A 27,832-nucleotide genomic window follows, 5' to 3' on the forward strand; every position below is an offset into this window, starting at 1 on the left:
CTCTTTCTCTCTCGGTGTGTGGGTGCGTGCGTGTGTGAAAGCTTTCTGTGATGGATAAGGTTAGGGTAGCGAATGTACAGTTTGCACATTATAAAAATCATAATGTCTATGGAAATTCCCCATAAAACATGGACGCGTGTGTGTGTGCGTGCACAACATGTGCTTGTATGCTGCTCATGAGTGTTTATCGTTTGGATTTGTATGATTAACCAGTTTTATTTTCATGGATTTATGTCTTTTTAATCTATCCATAATAAGGTTTCCTATAATAAATTTTCCATAAAATGTGTTGCATTAATTTTTATTACCTGATAAGTGCTGTATCAGGACTAATATAATTATATATTTTTTTCACAAGATGGAAATGCTTCATCAGCCTATGATGGCTTTCTCTCTGAAAATGTGCTTGGCTTGGCTAAAGTTTGAGGAAAAATTTGTTCCCAAAAGTGAGCTGAAAATGATAAAACCTCCGTAATTGGAAAACCTAAATACATAAAGCTAATAATAATAATACTGCTATTTGGAAAATATATATACATAGGCTATGTATTTTTATTATTAAGAAGAAATTTACATTTATATTTTTACATATTTTAAAGAGGCAAAAAGTTTTAGGATTTGAGTGATAGTTTAGTGATTATAATTCGCTTTATATAAAAGTAGTCCTTGTTTAGATAGTTAAGTAAATGTGTATATTCTGTGTATTCTCTATGTGTGTGTGGCCTTGTGGTCATAATGAACATGCTCAGTACTTCTTTGTCAGTGGTTAGAGGAATGGGGGGGGGGGGGGGGGGGAACGTGTTGCTTCCTTTTTTGGTGTGCAGGAAATCGATACTTTTCTAGTAAGTAAGTGGGTGAGTGCGCGACAGAAAGGGACCGAGAGATGTACAGAGATCTGAATAAAAGTTTGACAGTTTGTTACACCGGGAGACAAGTGAGTAAATTAATCCTCAGATGAATTGTCACAAGTGTAGAGAAATAAAGAGTAACACCGAAAAGAACGTTGCCGCCCCTCTTCCTTGTTTGTCGTGTGTGTGCGTGTGTGTGTGTGTGTGTGAATGAGTCTAGGCTGGATGCCTGTACTCCCTGTTTCCCAACGCAAAGTGAGAGCAGATGGAAAGCTGAAAAGTGAGAGAAAGGAGGAGGAGAAAGAAAAAAAGAGCTAGACAAAGAGGAGGAGACTCTTTAGCTGACTTCGGTGATCTCTGGCTGGAGAAAGGAGTGCCTTGCTAGACCTACAGTACTACACACACTGCGATGTCACCGTAGGACGCTTACGGTAAGAATACTGAGGGTAAAAGTTAGGGGTGCAGCAAGAGGTCAAGGTCAGCAGAGCGGGACCCTGCAGACAGTCCTGGAAAAAACACAGGAAGTAAGATAGAGGCTGTGAGAGTGAAAGAGTTGTTCATTATACTCGTCTCAGCCGTTTCAAAAGAGGGGTGGAAAGACAGAGAGGTACACTTTGAAACACTGCCTGAGGGCGAATTTTTGGTCATGGTTGCCTTACTAGGGTGTCAAAAATGAGGCTAAAAAAGCTGAGATGTTTGGAAATGTGCATTATGCGGACTGTTTAACTTTTCTACCCAGCCAGATGTCAAAGAAACAGATACTGAGTTGAACTCTCTTGAAGTTACACCAGGTGAGAATTGATTTAAACCACTGATGTTCTTCTGTTGTTCTTCATCACAAATTTTTTGGGTGAAAAATTAAGTGACATCTTCATGATGAATACTTTCATTTTGATTAATTGTTTTTTATGTATGTATTTTTTTATAAAAATGGCAGCAATGTTGATAACACAAGATTAAATCTTTGAAATTGTCTAACTCGTTGAAGACATATTCATTGTGTGGTGTAATATAGCCTACCTGAATCTTGACTTTTCCTCCACTTCTGTCTGTTTAGTCTGGGGGCTCTGGGGATAAACTGGGGATTTACTCAGTTTATACTACACATAATATAATGGTTGACAGTTTGCAACCGTAACTCTATAATATATATATATAATAATATATCAGCGCATTAGTCTATTAAACCATGTTGCAAAGCCTACATTACGTATTGCTGAACAATACCCTTCAAAAGTTTCATCTAATGACCTGATGAAGATTGGAGATAGCTCCTCCGGTTTAGTGTCTGACTGTATCTCCCTTCCTCTATGATTAGATGGACTGGTGTTGCACAACAAGTTGCTCATATACCGCATTTACAGTAGTGGTAGGTTTTATTCTTTACCTTAAGCATTTAACTTTGGCATGTAACTCAACCCTCATTTGAATGATATCTCGAATCATATGGCTTGTTGAGGGAAGGTGTGCTAGCAATCAGACTTTGTGGGTGTCGATAAAAAAAATCCCATAGTTTGTGTTTTGGCGTAGAGCACAACACTAGTCAGGTTGTAAAACACTTTTGCTTCTAACTGGAACCTTTTTTTTTTGTATAGGATAACATTTACATTATTTTGCTGAATATTTAGTGCTGTTGATTACAGACTTCTAAAAAAAACTTGCAATACAACTTGCATGTTTTTTCTTGTACTGTAGCAGATTCTCAAATCTGGTTTAGGACAGTCTGAAGTCTGGTTCTCTTCAGGTTTTGACGTTTGTGTTGGCCTTCCAGTGCCGTGTAATGTTTATGATGGGTTTGTGTATATCTTTGACTGTCGCATGACCCTGAGTTCCTCTGCTGGCCCATACAACTCATTGTCAAATACAGCAGATAAATAATGCAGTGTCAACACACAGCAGGCTCTGTCTGATCAGATATGATTGTCTCTGTGACAAACTGTTATTGTTAATGGATAAATAATTAAAAGGTCATTAGAAATTACATGTCTTTATCTGGTAAAATGAGAGGCCTCTCCTTCATTTGCTATACCTGAGCGCTATTGTAAGGCTTGGTTGAATTATTCATCTGCTCATGTCTTAAAGATTTTCCATTTAGTTGTGATTTATCGCTTTATTGCCTCTACTAGACATTGTTTATTAGTTGTTGTTTTTTTAAAGATGAAATTATGTAAATGGTTGCAAAAATAAAAATGTCTTTTCTGTCTTTTTTCCGTTTTGGAATGGATAAATGTACAGTTACACAATTAAGTAGAAAATGAAGTTTAGATCAACGTTTTAATCCCATGAGGGGGTTTCAGTAAAAACAGATAAAACAAGAACTTACTGAGTTCCTCAAATTCTGCTGTATTACAATAACAGTGAAGTTGCAAGCAAATAAACTACTACTAACAACAACAACAGAAGAAGGGCAGTGGTCTTGTAGCATACCAAAACTATTATGACGTTGTCTTATTATTATTAGTTATGCTTGGTTAACATCACTATCACAACTAGAATTGCTCATAGTTTGAGTTAGGGATTAGAACTAACATAGCTCCATTACATTTTAGCATACCTCACCATTTGTGATCCCTCAAACCGTGCAACTTGTTAAGAAACTTGCAACTTGTGTTATTGGTTTTCTTAGCCATCCGACTTGTGTATTTTGCTGGTAGATTTAAAAAAGTACTTTGGCAGATAGGAAAATCCCTTAGATTTGCATTGAATGAGTGACCTGAGCTTAATACACAGCAGAATATCATGGAGACTTCCAGTAAGCAGACATTTAAATTCAATTATTCATCTTGAATGAAAGAAGACAAATTAGCTGACTGAATTGTTTTATTTCTAGGTTAGCTGACATCATTAGTCAACTCTGCATCCAAGGACCATAAATGCCAATTCACACCAAGTTAACATGGCATCTATAGCCCCAGTCATTTATCTCAAGTGAGATGCTATAACATTGGTTTTTAGCTTTAGGCCGCCCATCGCATGGCTCTTCCCATGATGCCCGCCTCTGACTGTCTCAGTCAGCATGTTTCCTGTGTGAAGCTGGGGAAATGATGAAATCCCACTGCAACAGTGGCACACTTCACATTTTGTTGCCTGCAGTTCACTACAGAGACATTTAGTAGTAGAGGGTCTGCTTCAGGACGGGTTTCGTAGAGATTATGCTGCTGCCTTTAATGTATAACTAGGGTTCTTGAGAGTTACCTTTACTGTCTCAGTGCATTAGTGCAGGATGGATGCTTGTGTTTGAGTTGTTCTGCTTGGAAAGCAACATTCCTTTACTAGCCATTTAATATGTAAACTAAAAGGAAAGTCGTCTCTCTAAGTGTGTCTCTCGTCATCTGTACCTCTATTGACCTGACTCATAGTTATGGAGAAGTGGTCCTATCAGACTTCCTGAAGCTCCCATGAGTTTTGCATGGTTTATGTCCGAGAGACACTTTGGTAAACACAGATTATTATTTATTTTTAATCCCTGAACCTTAAAAAAAATGGGAAAAAGTTCTGTACCTGTTTTCATACCTAAAAAGAAAAACATTTTCAAAGAAACTTTTTTGGACATTTATCTTTGGAAAAACATCTGGTAAACCTAAATATTTGTAAATAACTTACTTATTTATTTAGATTAAACTGTCAGCAGGCTGTTGTTGTATACTGTATGTGCCTTCCAAACTTTGGGGAGTAACTAACTAGGTATGCTATAAACTTTATATTATTCAGTGCAGTGACAGTAGCTCAGCCGTTTTCAAAATGCGGTATTTTTTCTAGTAACAAACTACATTCTCCTTATTAAACTGTATATAATACATATATAAACATATTAAACTATACTATAATAAAATGCTGCATCACTATATTTGTCACATTGTATTGCAAACTTTACAGCCAAACAAAATGAATCAAACTTTCTAGATGCGCGTTTCGGTAACACTTTAGAATAATGGTCCGTCATTAATAAGCAACTATGCAGGAAGTAATGCAGGAGGTATGTAGTGCTACATTAACACTTCTACTATTAACTATGGAAACAAGCTTAACTAATAATCAGTAAGTTCCCTATTAGGTAATTAATAATTACTACATGAGATTGCCATCATTAAGAACATCTAAATGTCCAGATCACTAGTAGTGCCTGCAGAGTGACTAGGAAACACATGAGTAATTAGTGATGCATTTTATGACTATATTCAGAGTAAAAAAGATGACTGGTTACATCTCAGACACATGATAATGTTCTTTATAATTCGTTAGTTAGTTAATCGTTATTGAGGCTAATCTCATGAAGTAATTATTGATTAAGGAACTATCTCCTAAATTTGATATTACTCACTGATTAGTAAAGCTTGTTTCTATATTAGTTAATAGTATAGCTGAAGTGTTAATGTAGTACTACTCATTAGTCCTGCATTACTTCCTGCATAGTTACATATTAATGACTGACCATTATTCTAAAGTGTTACATGCGTTTCTTTCACTTCCTTATATGTAGCATTAGTGTCTGATTCAATCAGCAGAATCAGTTCATTGATGGTTCATGGAAATATTTTAACAGATTTACCTTCTGTTTATTGCTAATTCATTTTTTAGTTTTATTTAGCTGTAGTTGGTATAAATGTATCTGTTCAAGTTTGATGCTGTCACTCAAGAGATTCATTGATTAAAAAGTAGCTGATTAAATTATTTTAATTATATGAAATATTTTGCCCCTTTAAATAGCTTTAAAGTTGCTGTATACTTTTGTTGGTAGTTTGTACTTAAGTGTAACCAACTACTATTTTAAAGATACTGTAGATGCTATACTTTAGTAGTATCGCTACTTTTCGAACTCCACTTTGAAAGAATCTTCCCCACCCATCACTAATCTGCTGTCACTTCCAGACTGGAGTTACTCACTATAATCACTGCGTTTCTGAGGAATCCTGCAAGTCACTGCATGTTTCACACTGTTTAGAAATGCATGTGGTAAGCTACATAACCTACATAAGTTCAACACTCCAAACCGATCCATTGGAGACTATTAATACAGATTACAGTTCAATTGAAAATGTTATAATATATGGATTCTTTTGTTTGTTAATACTCACTCTTTCAATGTTTTGTTACACATGCTGTTGCTAGTCTTTTATCTTTCCCACAGTGTGTGCAGACTACATTGCACTTCCTTCTATTGAATGACCTGTCAGCGGTTAATCAAAATGTTGCAAATGACAATGTTTTTTTAAAAACCCAATTCCCTCACGGTTTACCAGACTGAGTTGGAGTTTCTGTTTGTGCATTGAGTTACCCTGTCTGGATTTATAGTTATTTAAAAAGTGTCTATGTATCTATAAACACACACTACAGCGTTTCCTTTTGTCTTTAGTGGGATTCTACAGAACCCCTTGATCAATGCACTGCCCTACTTTCAAAACCACTTAAGTAGTTTCAGTATCTTTATTTTCACACCCTTCTGATTTTGTTTGCTTTAAAAACAACATTTGTTCGAAGTGTTAGCATTTGACACCATAACCCATTTTTTCTGTCATAGAACATTTTTTAACATAATTTTGTGATTCTGTTATGATGCTTATTCCTATGTTCCAACTTCCCTGTGTAATGACACATTTACGGTCATAGGTTTTAAAAATAGCAGCAGGGCACTGTAGATTATCTGAAGTGGTGTGGATAGTGACCAGAGCATGTCAGTCCATATTCTGAGACACCATACCAAAGCTTATCAAAAGGCAGGATCTTCATTTTTTCAGTCCTTGTATATTTCTCTGAAATTACTCACGTATGCATGCCCATTTGCTTTATAATCACATCACACAGGAAAGGGAAAGGTGGAAAACAAGATAGCACACAATAGCCCCTTTGAAAACGTACACACAAGTACAGTATGACAACCACTGGACTTCTAGGCTCTGTGTTTGTAAAATTGCCAGTCATTCCCTTCGAAGAGTAGAAGGTCAGAGTATTGCATGAGGATTTCCTACAGTAGATGCTGCCTTTGAAACTTACATTTTTATTTTGGTTAGCATTGAGAATTTGAGTTAGAATTTATATGAATATGGTCGTTTCACCAGTTTATTCGCAAATTTAATTCCAACCCACTGGAAGTTGAATTGGAATGTGATTTTGAATTGAAATGACATGGTTAAATATTATACCACCTTAAAATATTTTATTTTAGTTACAGGTCAATTCAATATGCAATTATGCATCCTGTTTGCTAATTTAATTCAATTGTAATTGGAATTTACAAGGCTAGTGTGGGCTTGTTGAAAAGGGACAAACCCTTTTCTTTGCCTGCTTTTTTCATCTCCAGCCCTCCACACCTCATTTTGTCAAACAGGTCTTACTCACATAAAACTTGTGTGCATTTAATTGATTAAAATGGTATCAGCACATTTAATTTTGAATTTTCTCATTTTTTTTACAGTGAGGTTACAGTCTAACCTTACAGTGGTGGCAGTGAGACCTGTATTCATGTAGCATGTGTGTTTGCAAACATGCACTTGCATATGTGGTTCTTATGTGTGCGTATTGTGGTCTGTGCTTTGTTTTCTTGCACCCCCTCAGACACCCCCCCCCCCCCCCCTCCCCCCATTTGTCTCTGTGGTTTGATTTGACTGACGTCTACCTTTTTCCAACCACTTGCACTTATTTTCACTCGGTGGCCCTCTTTAGTTTACTCCTATTTTACTGTAAATCATTCCCTGCATCTTATGCTGTCGTGATAAATTAACTTCACAAAGTTTGCACATTTGGCTTGGGTGTTGTCTCTGTCTCAAAACATGCTGTAATAGTTTTTTTATGGGCTCAGTCACTGACATTTGGAGTGGGGAAAGTTCTTGTGCATACTATTGCTATTTAGATCTTGCAGTGCATGTTGATCATACAGTTTACAATGGAATATAGAGTCAAAAATATGATGATAAATGATAAAACATTTATGACATTTGTCCTTTTTTCAATACAATGAAATAACACAGTGACTAGGGGCAGTCAAACTTTAAAACGGACAAAAAAGCATCATAAAAGTGACATACACGTAGTCCATACAACTTGTATTCTATATTCCAACAAGTCATATGATACATGTACAGTAGCTTTGTGGGAAAAAAAAGGTAGTTATACTTTGAAATGTTTCCCCTCTGCCATAGCTCTCAAATTGTATAGGTACATTTACTTTTTTCATTTTGATCCTTTTGCTTACTGTCTGCTATCGTTGAATGGAAAAGAGCAGCTTTGATATTTATTCAGCTAAATATCTCCTTTTACGCTCCAAAAAATAAAGTCATTCAAGTTTCAACTGACATGAATGCGAGTAAACGATGACAGAATTCACACATTTTGGTAAACTATCACTTTAAGTCCTCAAATTAAACTTGAATGGGATTTGTACTGATTTGTAATTTTATTTTATTTTTTGGGTTTTCATAATGACTAGTTTTTTCCCAGTGATGTGGACAGCGTAACCAAGCTGTGGCCGCAGTGGAAAACAGCTCTAGCATGTGTGCTGTACATTTAAAACACACATTCTTAAACACACACTTCTAAAATTAGCTCTTGTGTCATTCTGGAATTCTGTCCAATGGGCGGGTTTCATAAGTGCTGTTTCCTCAAATTGGAATGTGTGTGTGGTGTGTAAGTGTGCATGTACGGGTACATTTAAAAAGTTTGGGGTTGTACAATGTTTTTAATGTTTTTGAAAGAAGTCTTTTATTTTCACCTAGGCTGCATTTATTTTTGATACAGTATAAACGGTAATATAATCTTGTGAAATATGAATACATTTTAAACAACTGCTTTCTCTTTTGATACATTTTAAAATATAATTTATTTCTGTGATGGAAAAACTGAATTTTCAGCAGCCTTTATACCAACCTTCAGTGTCACATGTTCCCTTTTAATGTAATTATTTTCCATTTTTATCAATTTAATGCATCCTTGCTGATTAGAACTATTAATTGCTTAAAAAGATTTTACTGACCCCAAACTTTTGATTGGTCTAGTGTATCAATGTGTTTATGTGTGTATGTTTGTGTAAAAGATGTCACAGCAGTGTTTTATTCACTGAAATTTCAAAAGTCAGGATGTCTTGATGTTTTTTTCATTTTAACAAAAAGTGCTTAAAGGGAAAGTTCACCCAAAAATAAAAATTGTCATCACTTACCCTCAAGTCTGTTTTTCTGTTGAACACAAAATAAGATATTTTGAAGAATGTAGGTAACCAGACAGTTGACGGTAGACATTGATTTTCATAGTAGGAAAATAAATACTATGGAATTCAATTCTGCAAAATATCTTCTTTAGTGTTCTACAGAAAAAAGAAACTCATACAGGTTTGGACAAAAACATGAGGGTGGGTAAATGATCACAGAATTAAAAATTTGGGTGAACTATATCCCTGGTATATCCTAGCTTTAAGCAATTTAACACACTCTTTCTCAGACGAGCGTTTTGTTCTCCTTTCAGAGAAATGATGATTAATCCTTGAAAAGAAGAAAGGAAGCCATGTCATTCTTTGGCTTAGACTGTACGCGGAATAGAGAGAGAGGTACATACACGACACACAGCTTTGACCTTTAACCAAAGTCTTACATCATTCTTACATCATGAAGTGTAATTTTTGTGATGTTAAAATTCTTCTATTCTAGCGAAGTATGCAGAGCGACAACTACTGTATGTAATCCATTCATTGGTTGATTTCCCTAAAAAACTGTAAACACTGTAGTGCTACCAGAACTCTTTCGTTTTAAGCATCCTGTTAATCCAATGGTGTGAGTTTAGGACGGGATTATCAATTTGTCCTATCAATGACCGACAGAAGAGGGCTGCAAATGACACACTTCTTCAAACTTGCCTGACCTAACCAAATTAACCTAATCTAAAGCCAAATCTAAAGTTTTTATCTATGTTTGTTTATAGAGGTGGAGAGGAAAATCAGAGCAAACGACAGAGAATATAACTCATCCTTCAGATATGCTGTGAGTATGAAATCAGTGTGACAGAAAATCACTCTAATTCAAACCTACAAAAATAAACATTGGTGTTTTGTCTGAGGATATAGATGTCATGATAACATGATTTGGAACAACCAGTTTCCTCTTAACAGATTGCAGTTAGTTTCGATTCCCTTCAATAAAAAAAAAAAAAAACTCCCACTCTCTCAATGCTTGTATTCTTTATTTTTGATATTCAAATGTGTAAAATCTTACTTGTTATCTTATTAGGAAATGCTTTAAAGCATGTGTGATCTTTAGACAGATGTAAGATGATGTCTGCACAACATTATTGAACCATCTTTCATCTCTATCTTTTCTTCCTAAAGACCAATTCCATCAAGACCTCCAAATACAACCCCTTCACTTTTTTACCTCTCAACTTGTTTGAGCAGTTCCAGAGGATCGCCAATGCCTACTTCCTCTTCCTGCTCACCCTACAGGTGCGTCATACATCACGCGGTTAACTGAACGAAGCTCTGGATCTTCAGAGTATTCTTTCATTAGTTCATTAATATATTCATTCACTCACTCATTTGATAATGATTTGGAATCAAAGTCAGTGCGAGACAAAGGAAGTTAGGGTTACACTTTATTTCAAGAGTCCACCTTTAGACATTCTACTAACTATGGCTAACTTTGCAACTACATGCCAGCTAACTCAGAGTATTGACTGTTAGGTTAGAGTCCGGGTTAGTAGAGTAAGTTAATGTACTTGCAAAGTTATTTAGTTAATAAAATGTTAATAAAATAAAGCGTTAGGAGATATTAAGCATAGTCTACTAATACTCTACTGACTGCTAGTTAACATGTAGTTGCAAAGTTAGTAGAATGTCTAAAATGGAATATCAAAATAGTGTTCCCGAAATTAGAGGATGTTACGTCATGCATATTGCAAAGAATGTGATCAAAACATGACCCCAACTTCCCGTATTAAGTCTACGCCCCACGCATTCTAAATTACTTAATACTTGTGCAATAATGATTGTGTCATGATGACCCTATAACTTTATTAGCCTTGACTTTAAGACAAGTCAGTTGACAGCCATTTCCATTACACTCAATGGCAGCTATTTCCAGTCATGCAAGTCCAGCTACCATATAATTACGTTTTAATTACGTTATCAATAACATTTTAAATCAGACACAATGATTTCCAACAGTTGTAAATAAAACAGATTATTGGAGTATGTTTTACAGGAAAATATAAATTTCAGTTTTTCTGCTTCAAACTTTTACATTTAATTCAATGCCTCACTTGCTGTTTCTTTTTTAATTGGTTGTGAAATTTACGAGCAACTTTTGACTGAAAATGTCTTTACACTCTACTGAGTGGTAATTTAAAAAAATTGTTTATTAATGGTGTGTCGTCTTCTCATGCTCTCCTATATAGATTATTAGGGTATGTTTAAAAAAAAACTATGTTAAATATAGTTCAAAACTATCAAAAAAATATGTTTTTTTGTAATTGTGTGGAAAAACATATTCTGCTCATTTATTTTCATTACAGAAAATCTGACTATAATCTGAATAATGATATCATGAAGTGTGTGTCTTGAGCTCAGATCATGCTGTCATATTGTGTGGTACATTTTTTCCCATTCACATATTTACTAGTGCACCATCTCTGGCTCACAATGTGCATTTTTGCATTTTGCATTTAATACTTTTAATTTTGCTTTTGGCTTTTGCATTTAATACTTAATTATCACATTGCAACATCCAAAGCACATTTTAACGTGTGTGTGTCTGTGTGTTGTATTGTAGGTTATTCCTGCTATTTCCTCTCTGCCTTGGTTCACCACTGTCTTCCCTCTAGTGTTAGTATTAACAGTGACTGCAGCCAAAGATGCCATTGATGATATTGTAAGTACACACATGTGACTGTAATCAACACACTGAAGATCTATTCATCCGTTGTTTATGTTTCTTTATTTTTCCCCTCCTGACTGGAACTAGCGAGATGTGACTGTGATTTAACTAGATATGCCAAAGACTGATTATTAAAGCTTATTGCTCTGTATTCCCGAAGTATTCTGTTGGTTTGTTTTTCTGTGGTTAAAAACATCTAAGACTGCATGATAAAGGGACAATAAAGTTAGTTTTCCATGTAAAGAATGAATGGATGAATTTTATGCCGTAAAGTTCTGGATGAAATCTCATTGGTCCCAAAATACGATTTTTTTCAGGCCCCCTATAATCCTATAATAATCCAGAGAACCCCAAGACCTAGATCGCACATTGAGCTACCTTGGTTTTTCTTATGGTCTGGTTGGAAATAAATGACATTTAGTTAATGAAAATGACAGCTTTTACTATAATACCCAGTACATGTCTCATTTAAATGCCCTTTACTTTGGCGCACGGGCATCACGCAAACTTTCCTCCGAACAGCAGAAACTCGTAAAGTAAAAGGTTACGGGTCTGAATTTGTCAGCGGTGGACTGGAAAATCTGATACAGTGAACAGGAGCCGCCTCAGCCACGGCAGGAATACAATAGTCCTTATGTTCTTGCTGAGGGGAGTGGATGCGATTTAGGGAATCGCTGCTCCGATCCTCTTTCTCTCCTCGTTCATAAAACTGGAATGAGACCATGTCTGGACGCAGCAGATCTTTGCATTTAAAGACAGAATATTCTCCTCTCTGTCTTCAAATCAGTTTATCCCATAAGGGCTTCTGTTATCATTTTCTTTTTGCTTTCATATGGTTTTTTGCTCCATTATTTTCCCTCAGTCTTTTTTTTTCTCTTCTTATATCTTTGCAGAATCGCCACAGAAGTGACAGGCAGGTGAATAACCGTAAGGTGAATGTGCTTATCAATGGAAAGTGAGTGGCTGTCATATTTATGTTTCAGTCTTACTTGTTACCTGCACACCTTTTCCATACAATTATTATTCCCCCCCAGTTTTTTTTTTCACTTTCTAGAGTGGAAACTAACAAACAAACAAATGGTGCATTTACCTATAAGCTGATTGGCTATTTAATAAGGCAGGACTTCTATTCTTACAGCCTGTCTACTGAATGGTAGTTTATTAATTTCTATAAATGGTGCATCTACTTTTAATACTATCTCTGGTTTAATCTGGAATGTTTTGAATTTTGAACAAACTACAAAACAAACGCATCAATCCCAACAGGACACAGCTGTAGACACAGAAATGTTCTTCCTGTTGTTCTGACCTGTGTTCATATATCTTGATCACACATACACACACACACACACACACACACACACACACACACACACACACACACACACACACACACACACACACACACACACACACACACACACACACACACACACAATGAATAGCTACTAGAATGATGCATTATATTCTATGTTGTAATAAATCAGTTGTCACCAGATTTCTGGTGGTCCCTCATCATATGTCAAAATCAAGCTCTGCAAGATTGTGCATTCATAATTTATGTTGAGTTAAATAGAATGATGCACACACCCTTAGTGTTGCAACTTATTGTAATCAGAATTATGTGTCTTTCTCTTTCATAATAGACTGATAAGCGAGAAATGGATGAATGTGCAAGTGGGAGACATCATAAAGTTGGAGAACAACCAGTTTGTCACAGTAATACATTTAAAGATTTACATTTATATTACATTTACATAATTTAAAATGTAAATCTTTACGTAAAGATTCAAGATCAGATGTAAATTAATATTGAATTTAAATCCCCTTATCTCTCTGCATCTTCCTCACAGGCAGATTTGCTGCTGTTGTCTAGCAGCGAACCGCTCCACTTGATCTACATTGAGACTGCAGAGCTGGATGGGTGAGTACAAGAAACAAAACAGAAGATTGTTGCTGTGGTTTTCATATTTGAAGCTATATTAAACACTTTTTTCTATTAAGCTGAAATGACCTCATGAGAAATACACAATGGATTGTGTTTTTACAGTTGAAGTACTAGATGCCTGATTTGTCATTTTTCCACACAGAGAAACAAACCTGAAGGTTAAACAGGCTCTGACTGTGACCGGAGACATGGGGGACAATTTAGAGGCTTTGGCTGCATTCAATGGTGAGGAAAAAGACAGAAAGAAAAACTGAATTTCTTGCTGTAGTTAATGACAGTGTTTTAGTGGCACTTAAAAATTGAAACAAAAATCTAATGGCAAATTTATACTGTAAAAAGGTGGCACAGAGCGCTTCTGAAGTGGCATTTATGTCACTGTTTAATGCTGCTTAGAGGTGGCATAAATTAATTTATACCGCAATTAAAACTGTATGTTTTGTTGGTGGTTCAGTCTGGCACTTTTGCAGCTTTGCATCTTTACACTGAATTTTGAGCAGGCACAGACCAGTCTCCTCTTGGCTGTGTAAAGATGCCTTAAAGGGTTAATCACCCAAAAATGACATTTTTGTCATTAATTACTTGCCCTCATGTCGTTCCAAACCCGTAAGACCTTCGTTCATCTTCGGAACACAAATTAAGATATTTTTTATGAAATCCGAATACGAGTTTTTGAGAAATTCCGTGTCAAAAGAGAAGAAATTGTTGAATAAAGTCCTTATTTTTGTGTGTCTTTGCAAGATAATTATTGTCGCTTCATAACATTGAGGTTGAACCACTGTAGTCACATGGACTATTTTAACAATGTCTTTACTACTTTTCTGGGCCTTGAAAGCTCTCGGATTTCATCAAAAATATATTAATTTGTGTTCCAAAGAGGAATGAAGGTCTTACGGGTTTGGAACGACATGAGGGTGAGTAATTAATGACAGAAAATATATTTTTGGGTGGGCTAGCCCTTTAATTCCGAGAATAAATTTTAAATTATGTCCTAAGAAAATGGTGATTAACACACATTGAAGATGTGTGTGTGGTTTGTGATATTTTGTCATTTGTCGCAGTTCTTCCATGATCCTACTCTTTTCATTCAGGGAGAGCCAAAGGGGGAGGGGTATGCCTGAAACATCATAGATATATATACATAGATTCCTCATTAGTCGTTTTTTGGGCCGTCAATGGGCCGTAAATGTAAGCTGTCCGCCATATTGGAATGGTCAAAAACCGGTCCGTGAACACTTGAGAGCGAGTTGACTGAGTGTCTGCAACCATAGTTAGATGCATGTATGAATATCTGTAGATGGATTTCAGCAGATGATTTTGCTAAACTAACACAATACAGGACGAAGGTGTCAGCTAACACAACATTAAAAAGTTACCACGGTTTAAAACCTGAATTATTGAGTTAATACATATGAAAACACAAAACAACACTCATTTATCTAATTTCTTCGGGAATTCAAATCTCGGCGGTTTCACAACCCGAAGATGTGCAATGTTGTGGCATCATTGATTCTTACTGTGAATGATGACACGCTGACCGTTCCAAGATCGCGGGCACGACGACGTGAATGTGATACATATCTATGTGATATCTAAACAGTCAGAGCTGTACAGGACATGTAAACAGTCACTGACCCCACCCGGTCTGATCATTCTTCCAGCATCTCTCCTCCACACAGATATTCATTTTAATGCCTTGATTCAGCAATCAACATAACTTTTAAAATCTTCTTTTCTCACACGGCTAATATGATCATGCTATTTTGAATCCTCATTTTGAGTTTTGTTAGCTGATACAAAATAAAAAGCCCAAATTGCATCCTTATGTCAATTTCTATTTCTAGATAACGTGATGAAACGATAAGCAAATTGAGACTTTTCTTGCTTCTCAGTTTTTTTTCTCCTGAGCAAAACCCCAGTAATCTTTCAAATTCTCTAGAGTTTCAAAAGAGATCTCAATGTTCTCATTTTGTGCTCAGAAGTGTATTACCATAAGCCGAAACCTAAAAAATGTCCAAGACCAAATTATCTGAGCTATGCTGTTCATGAAAAAGTTAACTTCACTAAAACATAACTGAGAACTCTTAAGTCTCTGAGAAATAACACTTTCCTCTGGTCTTCTCTGCTTTCTTCAGGGGAGGTGTGCTGTGAGCCTCCTAACAACCGCCTGGATCGATTTACAGGCACACTGACGTTCGACACACAGAAATACTCTCTGGACAACGAGCGAGTCCTGCTCAGGGGCTGCACTCTTAGAAACACAGACTGGTGCTTTGGCCTGGTGCTGTTTGCTGGTAATTATTTCAGATAGAAGTGTGATGTGTGTTCTGGACCTGTCTGGTGTCCCAGTTTAATTCTTCTTTATTACTACAGAGAATGTGTGATGTATGTTTTTGAGGGTGTACAATGGTTGGCCAGTCCATAGACTTAACAGACTAGACAAAAACCGACCCTAAAAGAAATCATTTATGATTGGATTCATTATAGTAGATTGTACTCTTAAAGAAAAAGCGCTGTGGTTCATATACAGTTTGTTGGTTCTTCAGGCCCAGAGACCAAGTTGATGCAAAACTGTGGGAAAAGCACCTTTAAGAGGACGAGCATTGATCGACTCATGAATGTACTGGTGCTCTTTGTAAGTTGAATGTCTAATCTGCAGCTCTCTTTCACGTGAAGATTTGCTCCGTTTTTATATCTGTTGTTTTTTATTGATATATTATGCATGCTGCATTGAGATTTCATGTTACAAAAGAGTTCTATTTCAAATAAATGCTGTTATTTTTTTACCTTTCTATTCATCAAAAAATCATGTTCAAACATGTCACTGCTTCCACAAAAATATTAAGCAGCACAACTGTTTTCAATATTTATAATAATAATGGCTACCAAATCGGCATAATGGAATGATTTCTGAAGGATCTGGAGTAATGGCTGCTGAATATTTAGCTGTGTCATCACCATAATAAATAATATTTTTAAATATATCTGAATAAGTAGTGTATATAGACAATAGAAATGAACAGAACAAAGAATGAATAAATAATACAATAATTTCAAGTATATATTTGCCTTATAAAATATTGCAAGGTTGGTAACAGGTTAATCTGTTGTGTTTTCTTTGTAGATTTTTGGGCTTCTGGCTCTGATGTGTATTATTCTGGCTGTCGGAAATGGGATTTGGGAACACCAGACAGGGTCAAAGTTCAACGCCTTTCTTCCACGGAAAGAGAACATCGCTTTTTCAGCGTTCCTGACTTTCTGGTCCTACATTATAATCCTCAACACTGTGGTGCCCATCTCACTTTATGTTAGGTAGTGTGAGTTCATGTATACTTGTTTGTAACATTCATTCAAACTACCAAAATGTATTAAAAGTCTGAGACCACATTGAAAGTCTGTTTTTTACATTTGATATTTGGAGAGTTTATGACTTGGGTTAGAACTGTAGTACTTATAAAATGAAGACATTATGATGTAAAATGAAGAAATATTCTACACACGATTTCTAGGTCTCTTGGTCCCTGTTGGCTCCAGCGCTTCTGTCTTTTTTCAATGAAACTTTTGTCAGTTTGTCAGTTTTGATGATGCAAAAATGATGCACTAATTTAGAAAAGAATGTCATTTTTATTCTCTGTGTGTGGTGTTGCAGTATGGAGGTGATTCGCTTAGGCAACAGTTACTACATCAACTGGGACAGGAACATGTATGATGCTCGAACTGACACGCCAGCTGAGGCTCGAACCACAACACTCAACGAAGAGCTCGGTCAAATCAAATACATCTTCTCAGACAAAACCGGCACGCTCACCCAGAACATCATGACCTTCAACAAATGCTCCATCAACGGGAAATCTTATGGTCAGGACCAATCCCACATGCATCAGTTGTTTATTATATTTATAGGCCTATTATTTCAAAAGATTGCCAATGCAGTGTTCCTGAGACATGAAACTCCCCTGTCGTGATCAAACGGCCAGATACTGTTTGAAGTTATAAATGTGTTTTCTCTATACCCTACAGGAGATGTTATCGATCACTATAGCGGACAGAGGGTGGAGATCACAGAGGTGAGAAGCAAAGTTTCAAACAAACACAAGGGTTTATAATGAGTTTGCTGGGTTAATGAGTTCGAGTTTTATAATAGGAATTGGCACGGGTGGATTTCTCCTTTAACCGGCTCGCGGACCCAAAGTTCCTCTTTTATGATCACAGTCTGGTAGAGGCTGTAAAGCTGGAGCTTCCAGATGTTCATGCTTTCTTCAGATTACTCGCTCTCTGTCACACTGTTATGGCAGAAGAGAAAAAGGAGGGTGAGTGATTGTGTATAACATGCCTTTCTTTTAATATACTGTATGTGTGTGTACATTAAAGGTAGGGTAGGTCAGAATTTTCTAAAAAAAACTTTTATTCAAATTTGTTTAAACTGTCTTTATATACCAATGCATAATTAAAATGCAAGTACTCTGAAATAGAGAGTAAAAAAAAACGAGTGACTCTAGTGTATTTAATCTTCATAAAACACAGCTCATTAATTCCATTCACCCCCACCTAAAAACGGGTGCGCGACTGCGCGCACGTGGGCAGAGCCAGTAATAGCGGCGGTAGTCATGGCGACGGAGAGTGACAGTTGCGCAAGCCAATCCTGTGATTCGTCCCGAATGGAAATAATGAGCTGTGTTTAATGAAGATTAAACGGTCTAGAGTCACTCGATTTTTATACTCTTTTTATCAGAGTACTTACATTTTAATTATGCATTGATATATATAGAAAGTTTAATCAAATTTGGTAAAAAGTTTTTATATAAATCCTACCTACCCTACCTTTAAAACATGCATTGCATTTTCTCCCTTCTGTTTCGCTCTATAGGTGAGCTGGTGTACCAGGCCCAGTCTCCTGATGAGGGCGCTCTGGTCACTGCCGCACGTAATTTCGGATTTGTGTTCCGCTCGCGCAGCCCCGAGACAGTGACCATTGAGGAAATGGGGATTCAGAGGAGCTATGAGCTGCTAGCCATCCTTGACTTTGACAACGTGCGAAAAAGGATGTCTGTGATTGGTATGCACACTGGCATTGGCTGGCACATATTAAGTTATTAAAAAGACTCATTTTTCATATGATTTGTGGTTTTCTTTCAGTTCGTAATCCAGAGGGCAAACTTTCCCTGTACTGTAAAGGAGCAGACACAATCATTTATGAGAGACTACATCCCTCCTGCAACAAACTGATGAAGGTCACCACAGAACACCTCAATGTGAGTCAACACCAGAGGGCGCTAATGAGAGCACGATAAGATCGCAAAATATTTATATTTCTCACGCTCTCTCACAAACTTTAGACAATTTAGTTATATTACAAAACCTTGTAAATTGCCTTGGCTTTTTGTCTACTGTTTAAATAATCAGTAAACAATTCCTAAACTCAAGCAGAACCTCTTAAGCAAGGTAACTCCATAAAAAGCTCTGCAGATTTCCTCACAATCAGAATGCCCGTCATTAAAAGACTTGCATATACTAGTATGTCTTGCCCGTTAACTTTATATTTGATGGTGATTGAATATTTTTCTCTCTGACTCTGTAGGAGTTTGCAGGAGAGGGATTGAGGACTCTTGTTCTAGCATATAAGGATTTGGATGAGGAATATTTTTCAGAGTGGAAACAGCGCCACCATGAGTCCAGCGTGGCCATGGATGAACGGGAAGAGAAACTGGACAAACTATATGAGGAGATAGAGAAAGACATGATGGTATACACACAATCCAGCACCATCCTTTAATATGTGTAAAAATATCAAGTGACTAGCTTATTATATAAGATATTAAAATATGTGATAGAAAAATATAATATCAAAACTTAAAATATTTGTTTGTCCCAAGAATGAAAAAGCACTAATTTTTTCTTAGATTATTTTGCTAACATTTTCTTTTTAATCATAAATCGCAGCAAATGTAAATATTATGTCAGTCATTTGCCTGCACCACTTGAGCTTTTGGTCTGTGACATCACTTGTAGACTCACATAATATTCACTATAGCCATTTGGTTTTGTCTTACTGAACTTTTCTTTTTCAGCACTATTAAAGGTTATAGTTTCATGCTCGGTTTAATTCACCCTTAATATTAGCTATTTTTTTTAGATGTGAGGCTAACGTGCTTGTGGTCTCTTCTTCATCTTGTCCTTTTTGTGTAGCTAATTGGAGCCACGGCCATAGAGGATAAACTTCAGGATGGAGTTGCTCAGACCATTGAACAGCTGGCCAAAGCCGAAATCAAAATCTGGGTGCTCACTGGGGACAAGCAAGGTGCTTTATTATTTGATTCTAAAATTGTGACATATTTCACTGTATCCCTGGTGTTATTTGGAAAATTGGAGTTTACTGACAAGCATAAAAGTCTTTTACTGTACATAACATCTCATGAAGGCATTAAGGAACACAATCTTTTCCAAAAGACTATTTTAATAATAGTAATATAATATAGTAATATAAGGAGTTATAATCATTAATTAATGCAATGATTACCCACCATATGTGTGTGCTCTTTTGTTCATGTTTGGCAGGATTGTTTATTAAGTTCCTTTAATGATAAATTCACTCTGAAAACAGTTTGATGTACTGTCTGTCTTTCTCTAACAGAGACCGCTGAGAACATCGGCTACTCGTGTAGCCTGCTGAGGGAGGAGATGAACGACGTGTTTATTGTTACATCTAACTCACCCGAGGAGGTCAGACAGGAGCTGAGGTAATAGACCTCATGCAGATGACATCATATGCATCATGAAACACATGGGCGCAGGCAACATTACTCATTTGGGTGTTCTTTAGGGAAATTTAAATGATCTCAAGTAAATTTTATATTTAAAATGTAGTTTTTAGATTTTTTGTTGTATGTTTCTACTTAATTTCTGTCGTTCTTATATGTATGTTTGTTTCTCTTTTGAAAAGGGATGCCCGACTAAAGATGTGTCCTGATACTGAACAAGATCAATTTCTTATTCCTGAGATTATCCTGGGTAATACTCCTAAAGTGGTTCAGGATGAAAACGTAAACGGAGATTACGGACTGGTGATAAACGGACACAGTCTGGTGAGAGAAACAGTCTCTATCACTCCTCTATACTTTCTTCTGTCTAATGTCCTAATGTGACACTGCCCTGGGGACTGAGAGATGTGTGGCTGCCCAGAGTGACACCATCTCATTTCCTGTATATATATATATATATATATATATATATATATATATGTGTGTGTAATATAACTTGCATTACTGATTATATATATATATATTAGCCAATGTCTTTGCTGCTGATATTTGATAATCCAATTCAACCATACCAAAAAGCAAGAATCACATCACATGTGTTTCTTTTTTACACATTTTTTTTATTGCTACGCTCTCTACTGGACAGCCGTAAATTAGCATTTTCTTCAGCCTGAGGTTTATTCATTTCACTTTTGGTGGTAAAGGGCCTTTATTTTTGCCAAAAATATAACTTTTTTTATTTTCATCAAAAAACAAGCCAGCCCAGGTGACAAAAAGTAATGCAAAAGTAACAAAAACAAAACTAAGTAACACAATTAGTTACCTTTTTTGGGAGTAACACAATATTGTAACACATAACTTTTGGGGAACTTTCCCCAACATTGTGACTGTAACTCTGTAATGTAATTGTCTGTGATTTTTGTGTTTGCAGGCATTCGCTCTGGAGAGCAACATGGAGCTGGAGCTTCTGCGGACGGCGTGCATGTGCAAGACGGTCATCTGCTGTCGAGTGACTCCTCTGCAGAAAGCCCAGGTGGTGGAGCTCGTCAAGAAGTATAAGAAAGCGGTCACTCTAGCCATAGGAGATGGAGCTAATGATGTTAGCATGATTAAAGGTGAATTCAGCATTACAGCAGTACAGATGAATAAACAAATAAACATCCATAGGAACTTCTTTGTGTTGATTTACGATAAAAATGCATTTTAGACAGAATGAAAAAAAGCTAACGTTTCTGTGGGTATTAAATCAGAATTAGAATTTGTAGGTTTTAATCATTGTCAATATTATTGCAGTGTGTGGTATTATTTATGTAGTCTTTTATATTATTTATTAATCTTTTGAATCAGTTTTTATTTTTATATGTTCAGTTTTCATTTTAATGTTAATTTGGTTTTGTCATTTTTATTTGTTTTTTTCGATAGCTTTATTTTTATTTCAGTTCATTTGTGCAATTTTCAAGTACTTCAGTTTTAACGTATTCGGTTAGTTTTGTTTGTTTTCTTCAATAATAATAAAATAATATATATTATATATATTCTTATAATAATATATTTACTTTTATTTCAGCTTTCAATTACAGAAAACATTTTTTTTTCTAAGTTTTATTTTACAATAACAACACTGTAGCGTTGAAACCATCTATGTGCTAATGTACTCTTAAAAGTACTTTATTTATTATTATTATTAGGGACAGATATTATTTATTTATATATTTATTATGTCCCCAATAAAATGTTCTCTAGAAGAATGTCCTCTCACCAAATGATGTAAATTATAATGCAAGTAGTAATCCAGTAGTAATAAATAATGGTTAATGATTGTTCAGCTTGTTGCATAGGATAAGTATTGAATGTTTAAGCTTAGCTTTTCTTTTATATGAATCTTATTGGCTTTATCCTCTCTCTGCAGCGGCTCACATCGGGGTGGGTATCAGCGGTCAGGAGGGGATGCAGGCAGTGCTGTCGAGTGACTTTTCTTTTGCTCAGTTCCGTTTCCTGCAGCGCCTCCTGCTGGTACACGGGCGATGGTCATACCTGCGCATGTGCAAGTTCCTGCGTTACTTCTTCTATAAGAACTTCACCTTTACCTTTGTGCACTTCTGGTACGCATTTTTTTGCGGCTTTTCCGCTCAGGTGAGCCAGTTCTTCTTTCCGTGCAATTACCCTTTCAAAAACTTTGCTTAATATAAACCTACTAATCGTTTTTTTTATTCTTGCATCTCTCTCTCTAGACAGTATATGATGAAGGCTTCATCACTTTGTATAATTTGGTATACACTGCCCTGCCTGTTCTGGGAATGAGTCTGTTTGACCAGGTAGGATGTGTGTGTGTGTGTGTGTGTGTGTGTGTGTGTGTGTGTGTGTGTGTGTGTGTGTGTGTGTGTGTGTGTGTGTTGTTACATCCATAAGAATGTTCCCTCATTCATTTTTTTTTAGTTATATCAGTCAAGTCAAAGTTTCAAAGCATTAAATTTAGCTGTAAAGCAGCTCTAAAAAGACATTATTCAGTTCAGTGTTACTTCAGTTTTGTTCAATAACTGTGTAAAGTACATAAATTATGAAATTAGTTCAATTTAGCTATAAAGCAGTTCTGCCGAAAACAGTGATGTCATCATCCAGATAAGTTGAGTTCTCACCCAATAGCATCAGTGCAGTCAAATCAGTAATATTGCTGCTGAATATTAAGTGTCATGTAAATGTTTAAACCTGATTTCCATAACCAATTTTAAACCAAGCTATTTTATATGGCTGGCGTATATTTTTATAATCATAATTTGGGATGTAGAATATGCACCACATCGGGAGTTTATTTATATCTGTGTATGTCCAAACAAATGCAATTCTGATTGATATTGGATACAGACAGTTGAAGGAACATATTTTTATAGCAAGGAGGTGACTCTTTTTATATTAACCTTCAACAAACACTAAAATGTCACTTCACCAGGCTCTTGTGTGTTATTAAGGAGATGAATGACACCTTGTAGCATACTATATATTAATGGTTAGGAAATGGACTGGTTCATTGAAATGAAATACTACATACTATTGTTTTTTTTATGTTTCTTCAGGATGTGAATGATCGCTGGAGTCTCGAGATCCCTCAGCTGTACGTGCCAGGACAGTTGAGCCAGTACTTCAGTAAACGTGCTTTCATGATGTGTGCTCTTCACAGCTGTTACAGCTCTCTAGTGCTGTTCTTTGTGCCTTACGCCGCTACATATGACACGGCGAGAGACGACGGCCGAGATGGTGCAGACTATCAGTCATTCGCACTGATTACTCAAACCTGCCTCACCGTCACCGTGTGTGTACAGGTCAGTTTAACCTTGCGCTGCGGGTGTGTTGTTCATTTGATTGGATGGTTCATTTTCACTAATTTCAGCTCATTTCTGCTCTATCTTCTCTATAGTTGGGGCTGGACCTCTCATACTGGACTGTTGTTAACCATCTCTACGTTTGGGGAAGTTTAGGAATGTTCTTTCTATTGACATTCACCATGTATACCGATGGACTTTTCCGGTTACGTCCATCTTCTTTTGCATTTGTAGGTAAGCAGGACTTGCGTCATCTCCATATAATTCTTTTTTTATTTTTACAAGTACAAATTTAAATATATATTATTTTTGTTACTAGCTTACTACTGTGAAATGAAATGCACAAGGTTATGTAACAATAATGTTGCATACTGCAATAATGTGAAACTTAGTAGTGCGAATAGAGTGCATACTGTGTGTTTGTTTGTTGTGTCCAGGAACCGCCCGGAATTGTCTTAACCAGCCCAACGTGTGGCTGACTGTTGCATTGACAGCTCTACTGTGTGTGTTGCCAGTGGTTGCTTACCGGTTCTTCAGCAGCCAGATTTATCCTACAATCAATGACAAGGTATAGAGTTACTTCACTCTACAGCGCATTATTGATCTTCAACATACTGTTACACACACTTCCATTTACTTACAGAATTACAGTAAATTACATTATTATTCCATGAACTATTTGTATAATTCAATTTTCATCTCATTTTTCACTCATTGGCATATTCTGAATATTCAATAATTGACTGTTTGCATGCACATCAAATTCCGTTTAAAGGATTAGTTCACTTTTAAAATGAAAATTCTGTCATCATATACTCACCCTTAAGTTGTGTCAAACCTGTATGAATTTCTTTCCTCTGCTGAACACAAAGGAAGATATTTAGAAGAATGTCGGTAACCAGACAGTTTTTGGTTCCCAATGACTGCCATAGTATATTTTTTTCCTACTATGGAAGTCATTGGGAACCAAAAACTGTCTGGTTACTGACATTCTTCTAAACATCTTCCTTTGTGTTCAGCAGAGGAAAGAAATTCATACAGGTTTGAAACGACTTGAGGGTGAGTATATGATGACAGAATTTTCACTTTAAAAGTGAACTAATCCTTTAAGGTCTATATTCAATTTGCAGCCATATTCTGAATATGATGTTTTTATATGTACAGGCATCATAATATTCCTGTATACATGTTTGTTGCAAGTTTGCTGGTCTACAAATGCACGCTGTTATTTCTCGAGAGATACAAGATGCTACCATTACAGTATGCTCACTTATTAGCTTTATCACTACTTGGTTCATGTTCCTTTAATTAGGCCTAACACTTTTTAGCTTCAAAAGTGACTGACAACACCACCACAAAATGGTAAGGGTCAGAAATTAGTCTCGTTGTCACTTTAGAAATGCATTGATGTTTTTTTTTATATCTTAATATTGAAAGTTAAAATGCCTTTCTCTTTATTTTCTGCAGATGAAACTGATGAAATGTGATTATTTGTTTAAATTCAGAATAGTGAATGCATGCAGAATACAGTGATTTTCTCTCACGGAATGAGAAGGAATTGAAGCGTGTACATGACTCATTGGAATTGTAATTTTGCCAAATTCCGATTAATACTGGAGTATTGATGTGCATATAAATGTAGTCCTTGTGAGTAGTTGAAGGAGAAAGATTAAAAAAGGAAGACAGAACAAGATGAATTATGCAATATGCGCATTATATTGTAAATTGTGATAGCATATTGAATAATAGAGTGTCTCAGTGTTAGATGAAATGTATGGACAAACAATGAACAAATGAATATTCCCTTAAATACAGGTGAGGTATAAGGTGTGTAAGATGAAGGAGCCTGCTCCCCGCCCGCGACACACCAGGCTCATCCGCAGGAGCACGCGTCGGTCTGGTTACGCCTTCTCTCACGCCCAAGGTTATGGTGACCTTGTGACCTCTCGCAGATTCCTGCGGCGACCTGCTCTTGTTTCCACGGGTTTCACTCCTACAGGACGCTCTCCGGGGTTTAAGCCCACGGGTCGGTCTGCGGGGTACAGCCCGGTCGGGCGAGAACAGAACCCTAAACAGAAAGTAGAACCCACGTCACTGCAGATGTTCCGTGCTGTTAAAGACTCTTCCTATTGAGGGTGCAGCTTTTCATTCAGAGCTAGAACCAAAATCTTAAACGCCGTTTACAAGGTTTGAACTCTTGAAGACAATTTCACAGCTGCTGTTTTATGTTGATATGTACATATATAGCAGTATGTACACAAACACTAAGAACAATGATTCCTAAATGTACGAAATCTTGTTTGCATAGACACACTTGTCACTCAAAATGCATGGGCGGTTTACAGCAAGAACAAACTGAAGAAACCATCATGCTGAAGGACAGCAAATACTTGGTCTCTCTAATGTCATCACTACTATGGGAATGACATACATACTGGACTGTAAGAGAACAGAAAACAATGAAAAAACACACCTATGATGTCACACAGGAGGTCAAAAAGGAGTGATCTAGATTGCTCAATTCAAAACACCGTTTCCTGTTGTTTTGCTCTTCCAGGTACTGTCCACTACTGCCTTTTGACATGAGTCCTGAGTTCAATATACACCACAGCCCTCAAATAGTTAAGATTGGACTGACATGTTCAAGGACATTGTTAAAAATAAACGTCAGCCGCTCTTTACTAATTTTGGGATCCGTTGGAAGTCGATGCAGTCACACGCTACAGTAACTGACAGCAACGTCTTGACAAAGGCTTAACACATATCTTGCCATCATTACCAACTTGTCATCAGCTAGAATAATCATATAGGCTACTACTCTTCTGGTGTTTAGGGTTGTATTAATGTATTCGTCACTGTGACATAAAAAAACGAGACCTTTTTTTTGAGAAGGAGATAGGAGTTTTGACTTTTTGAAGGTTACAATGTTTACAACAGTCTTTTATTTCAAAAGATCAAGGAATTTTTTTTTCATGTTATAACTTTAACTCAGAGCTCGAAAGAAATGAAGTGAGCAATTTGAAAACATAATTCATAGTATTAAATTCAGTTTCACAGACAGGCCTTAGTTCAATAAGGACATTTAAGTAGCTTTTATAAACATGCCTTAGAAAAAACATTACTCGTGTGTATCTTGAGACAAAACAATGGCAGTGACATATTTTAAGATATGCCTGTGAGAGTTGCCTTCAGTTAAACAGGTCAAATGTGCATTTTAGTCTGGGACTAGGTTTAAGACTTGTCTGTGAAACCGGGGGATAGAGTGCCTTGCATATGACTTTGACTTAAAAAAAATCATGTTAGCACAAGGCATCTACTTTTTTATTACAGTTTGTTCATATGGTTTGGAAACACTGTACAAGTATTTTTTATAAATGTATTTTCAATACAGGAAAGAAACTTTCAGCTTTATTCTGTATACTAATATATATCATATCCATACTCAAATTGTACTGTACTATGCAAATCATTCTGTAAAAGCAAAAAAACATTTTATACAAATAAAATACATTTTACAGTTTTATATTGTTTAAACGTGTAAGTTTGACTGTTTATACTAAGTTAAGTTATATTAAGTTAAGTCTATTTATACACAGATGTTAAAAGTTCACATCAAAATTAATATTCTGCCATTAATTATTCACCCTAATGGCATTCCCAACCCACATGACTTTGAACAGAAAAGGTGAGTTTTTAAAAGAATATTCTGGCCACTTTGCAATTTGCTTTTATTTTAAAGAAAAATATCAATAGCTCATTTAAGACAGCAAAATGTTTAATGTGTTATTTAAAATTATAAAACGAGATATTTCAAAAGATATTTGAACAAATATATAATTTTTATTTATTTATTTAGCTATATTACAATTAGGCCTATTTACAAAACTATAATTGGACACTCAAACTGTACATATGTGGTTTAAAAAGACTTTTCGGACCAGTTGGTTAAAAGTAATGTGAGAAGTAAAGTTCTTGCATAATTTGCCAATTTATCAAGCAGATGCCTATTTTTATCCATGCAATGACATTAATACTCAGCAACAGTGTGCCCTAAATGTATAGTTTTGGGAACAACTGTTTCCCCCAACTATACAGCTAAAATTAGTTGGGCCCT

At 36.1% G+C, this 27,832-nt stretch overlaps 1 protein-coding gene across 4 annotated transcripts; it reads left to right on the forward strand.

Annotated features, from left to right (window-relative positions):
* Nucleotides 1-815: 815 nt before the first annotated feature.
* atp8b5a (ATPase phospholipid transporting 8B5a) lies at nt 816-27,248 on the forward strand. 4 transcript variants are annotated; one of them, XM_079607649.1, is made up of 29 exons: nt 816-934; nt 1,069-1,279; nt 9,300-9,381; nt 9,753-9,811; nt 10,156-10,269; nt 11,594-11,692; nt 12,592-12,653; nt 13,345-13,417; nt 13,552-13,622; nt 13,789-13,871; nt 15,779-15,937; nt 16,190-16,278; nt 16,768-16,955; nt 17,293-17,501; nt 17,664-17,710; nt 17,788-17,953; nt 18,511-18,699; nt 18,780-18,895; nt 19,222-19,386; nt 19,830-19,941; nt 20,275-20,380; nt 20,584-20,725; nt 21,333-21,516; nt 22,311-22,534; nt 22,633-22,716; nt 23,473-23,718; nt 23,814-23,952; nt 24,156-24,286; nt 25,534-27,248. In XM_079607649.1, exons 3-29 carry the CDS (start codon nt 9,339-9,341, stop codon nt 25,849-25,851), a joined length of 3,618 nt encoding a protein of 1,205 aa, XP_079463775.1. In that variant the 5' UTR covers nt 816-934; nt 1,069-1,279; nt 9,300-9,338; the 3' UTR covers nt 25,852-27,248. The 4 variants fall into 4 exon arrangements, 3 of the variants coding, with proteins under 3 accessions (XP_079463775.1, XP_079463776.1, XP_079463777.1); XM_079607650.1 differs by lacking the exons at nt 816-934; nt 1,069-1,279 and adding an exon at nt 1,531-1,639; XR_013796929.1 differs by lacking the exons at nt 23,814-23,952; nt 24,156-24,286; nt 25,534-27,248 and having other exon boundaries at nt 819-934; nt 22,311-22,503; nt 23,473-23,525.
* The last annotated feature ends 584 nt before the right edge of the window (nt 27,249-27,832 follow it).

This window comes from Phoxinus phoxinus, assembly GCF_949152265.1.
Source record: "Phoxinus phoxinus genome assembly, chromosome: 3".
Taxonomy (NCBI): Eukaryota; Metazoa; Chordata; class Actinopteri; order Cypriniformes; family Leuciscidae; genus Phoxinus; species Phoxinus phoxinus.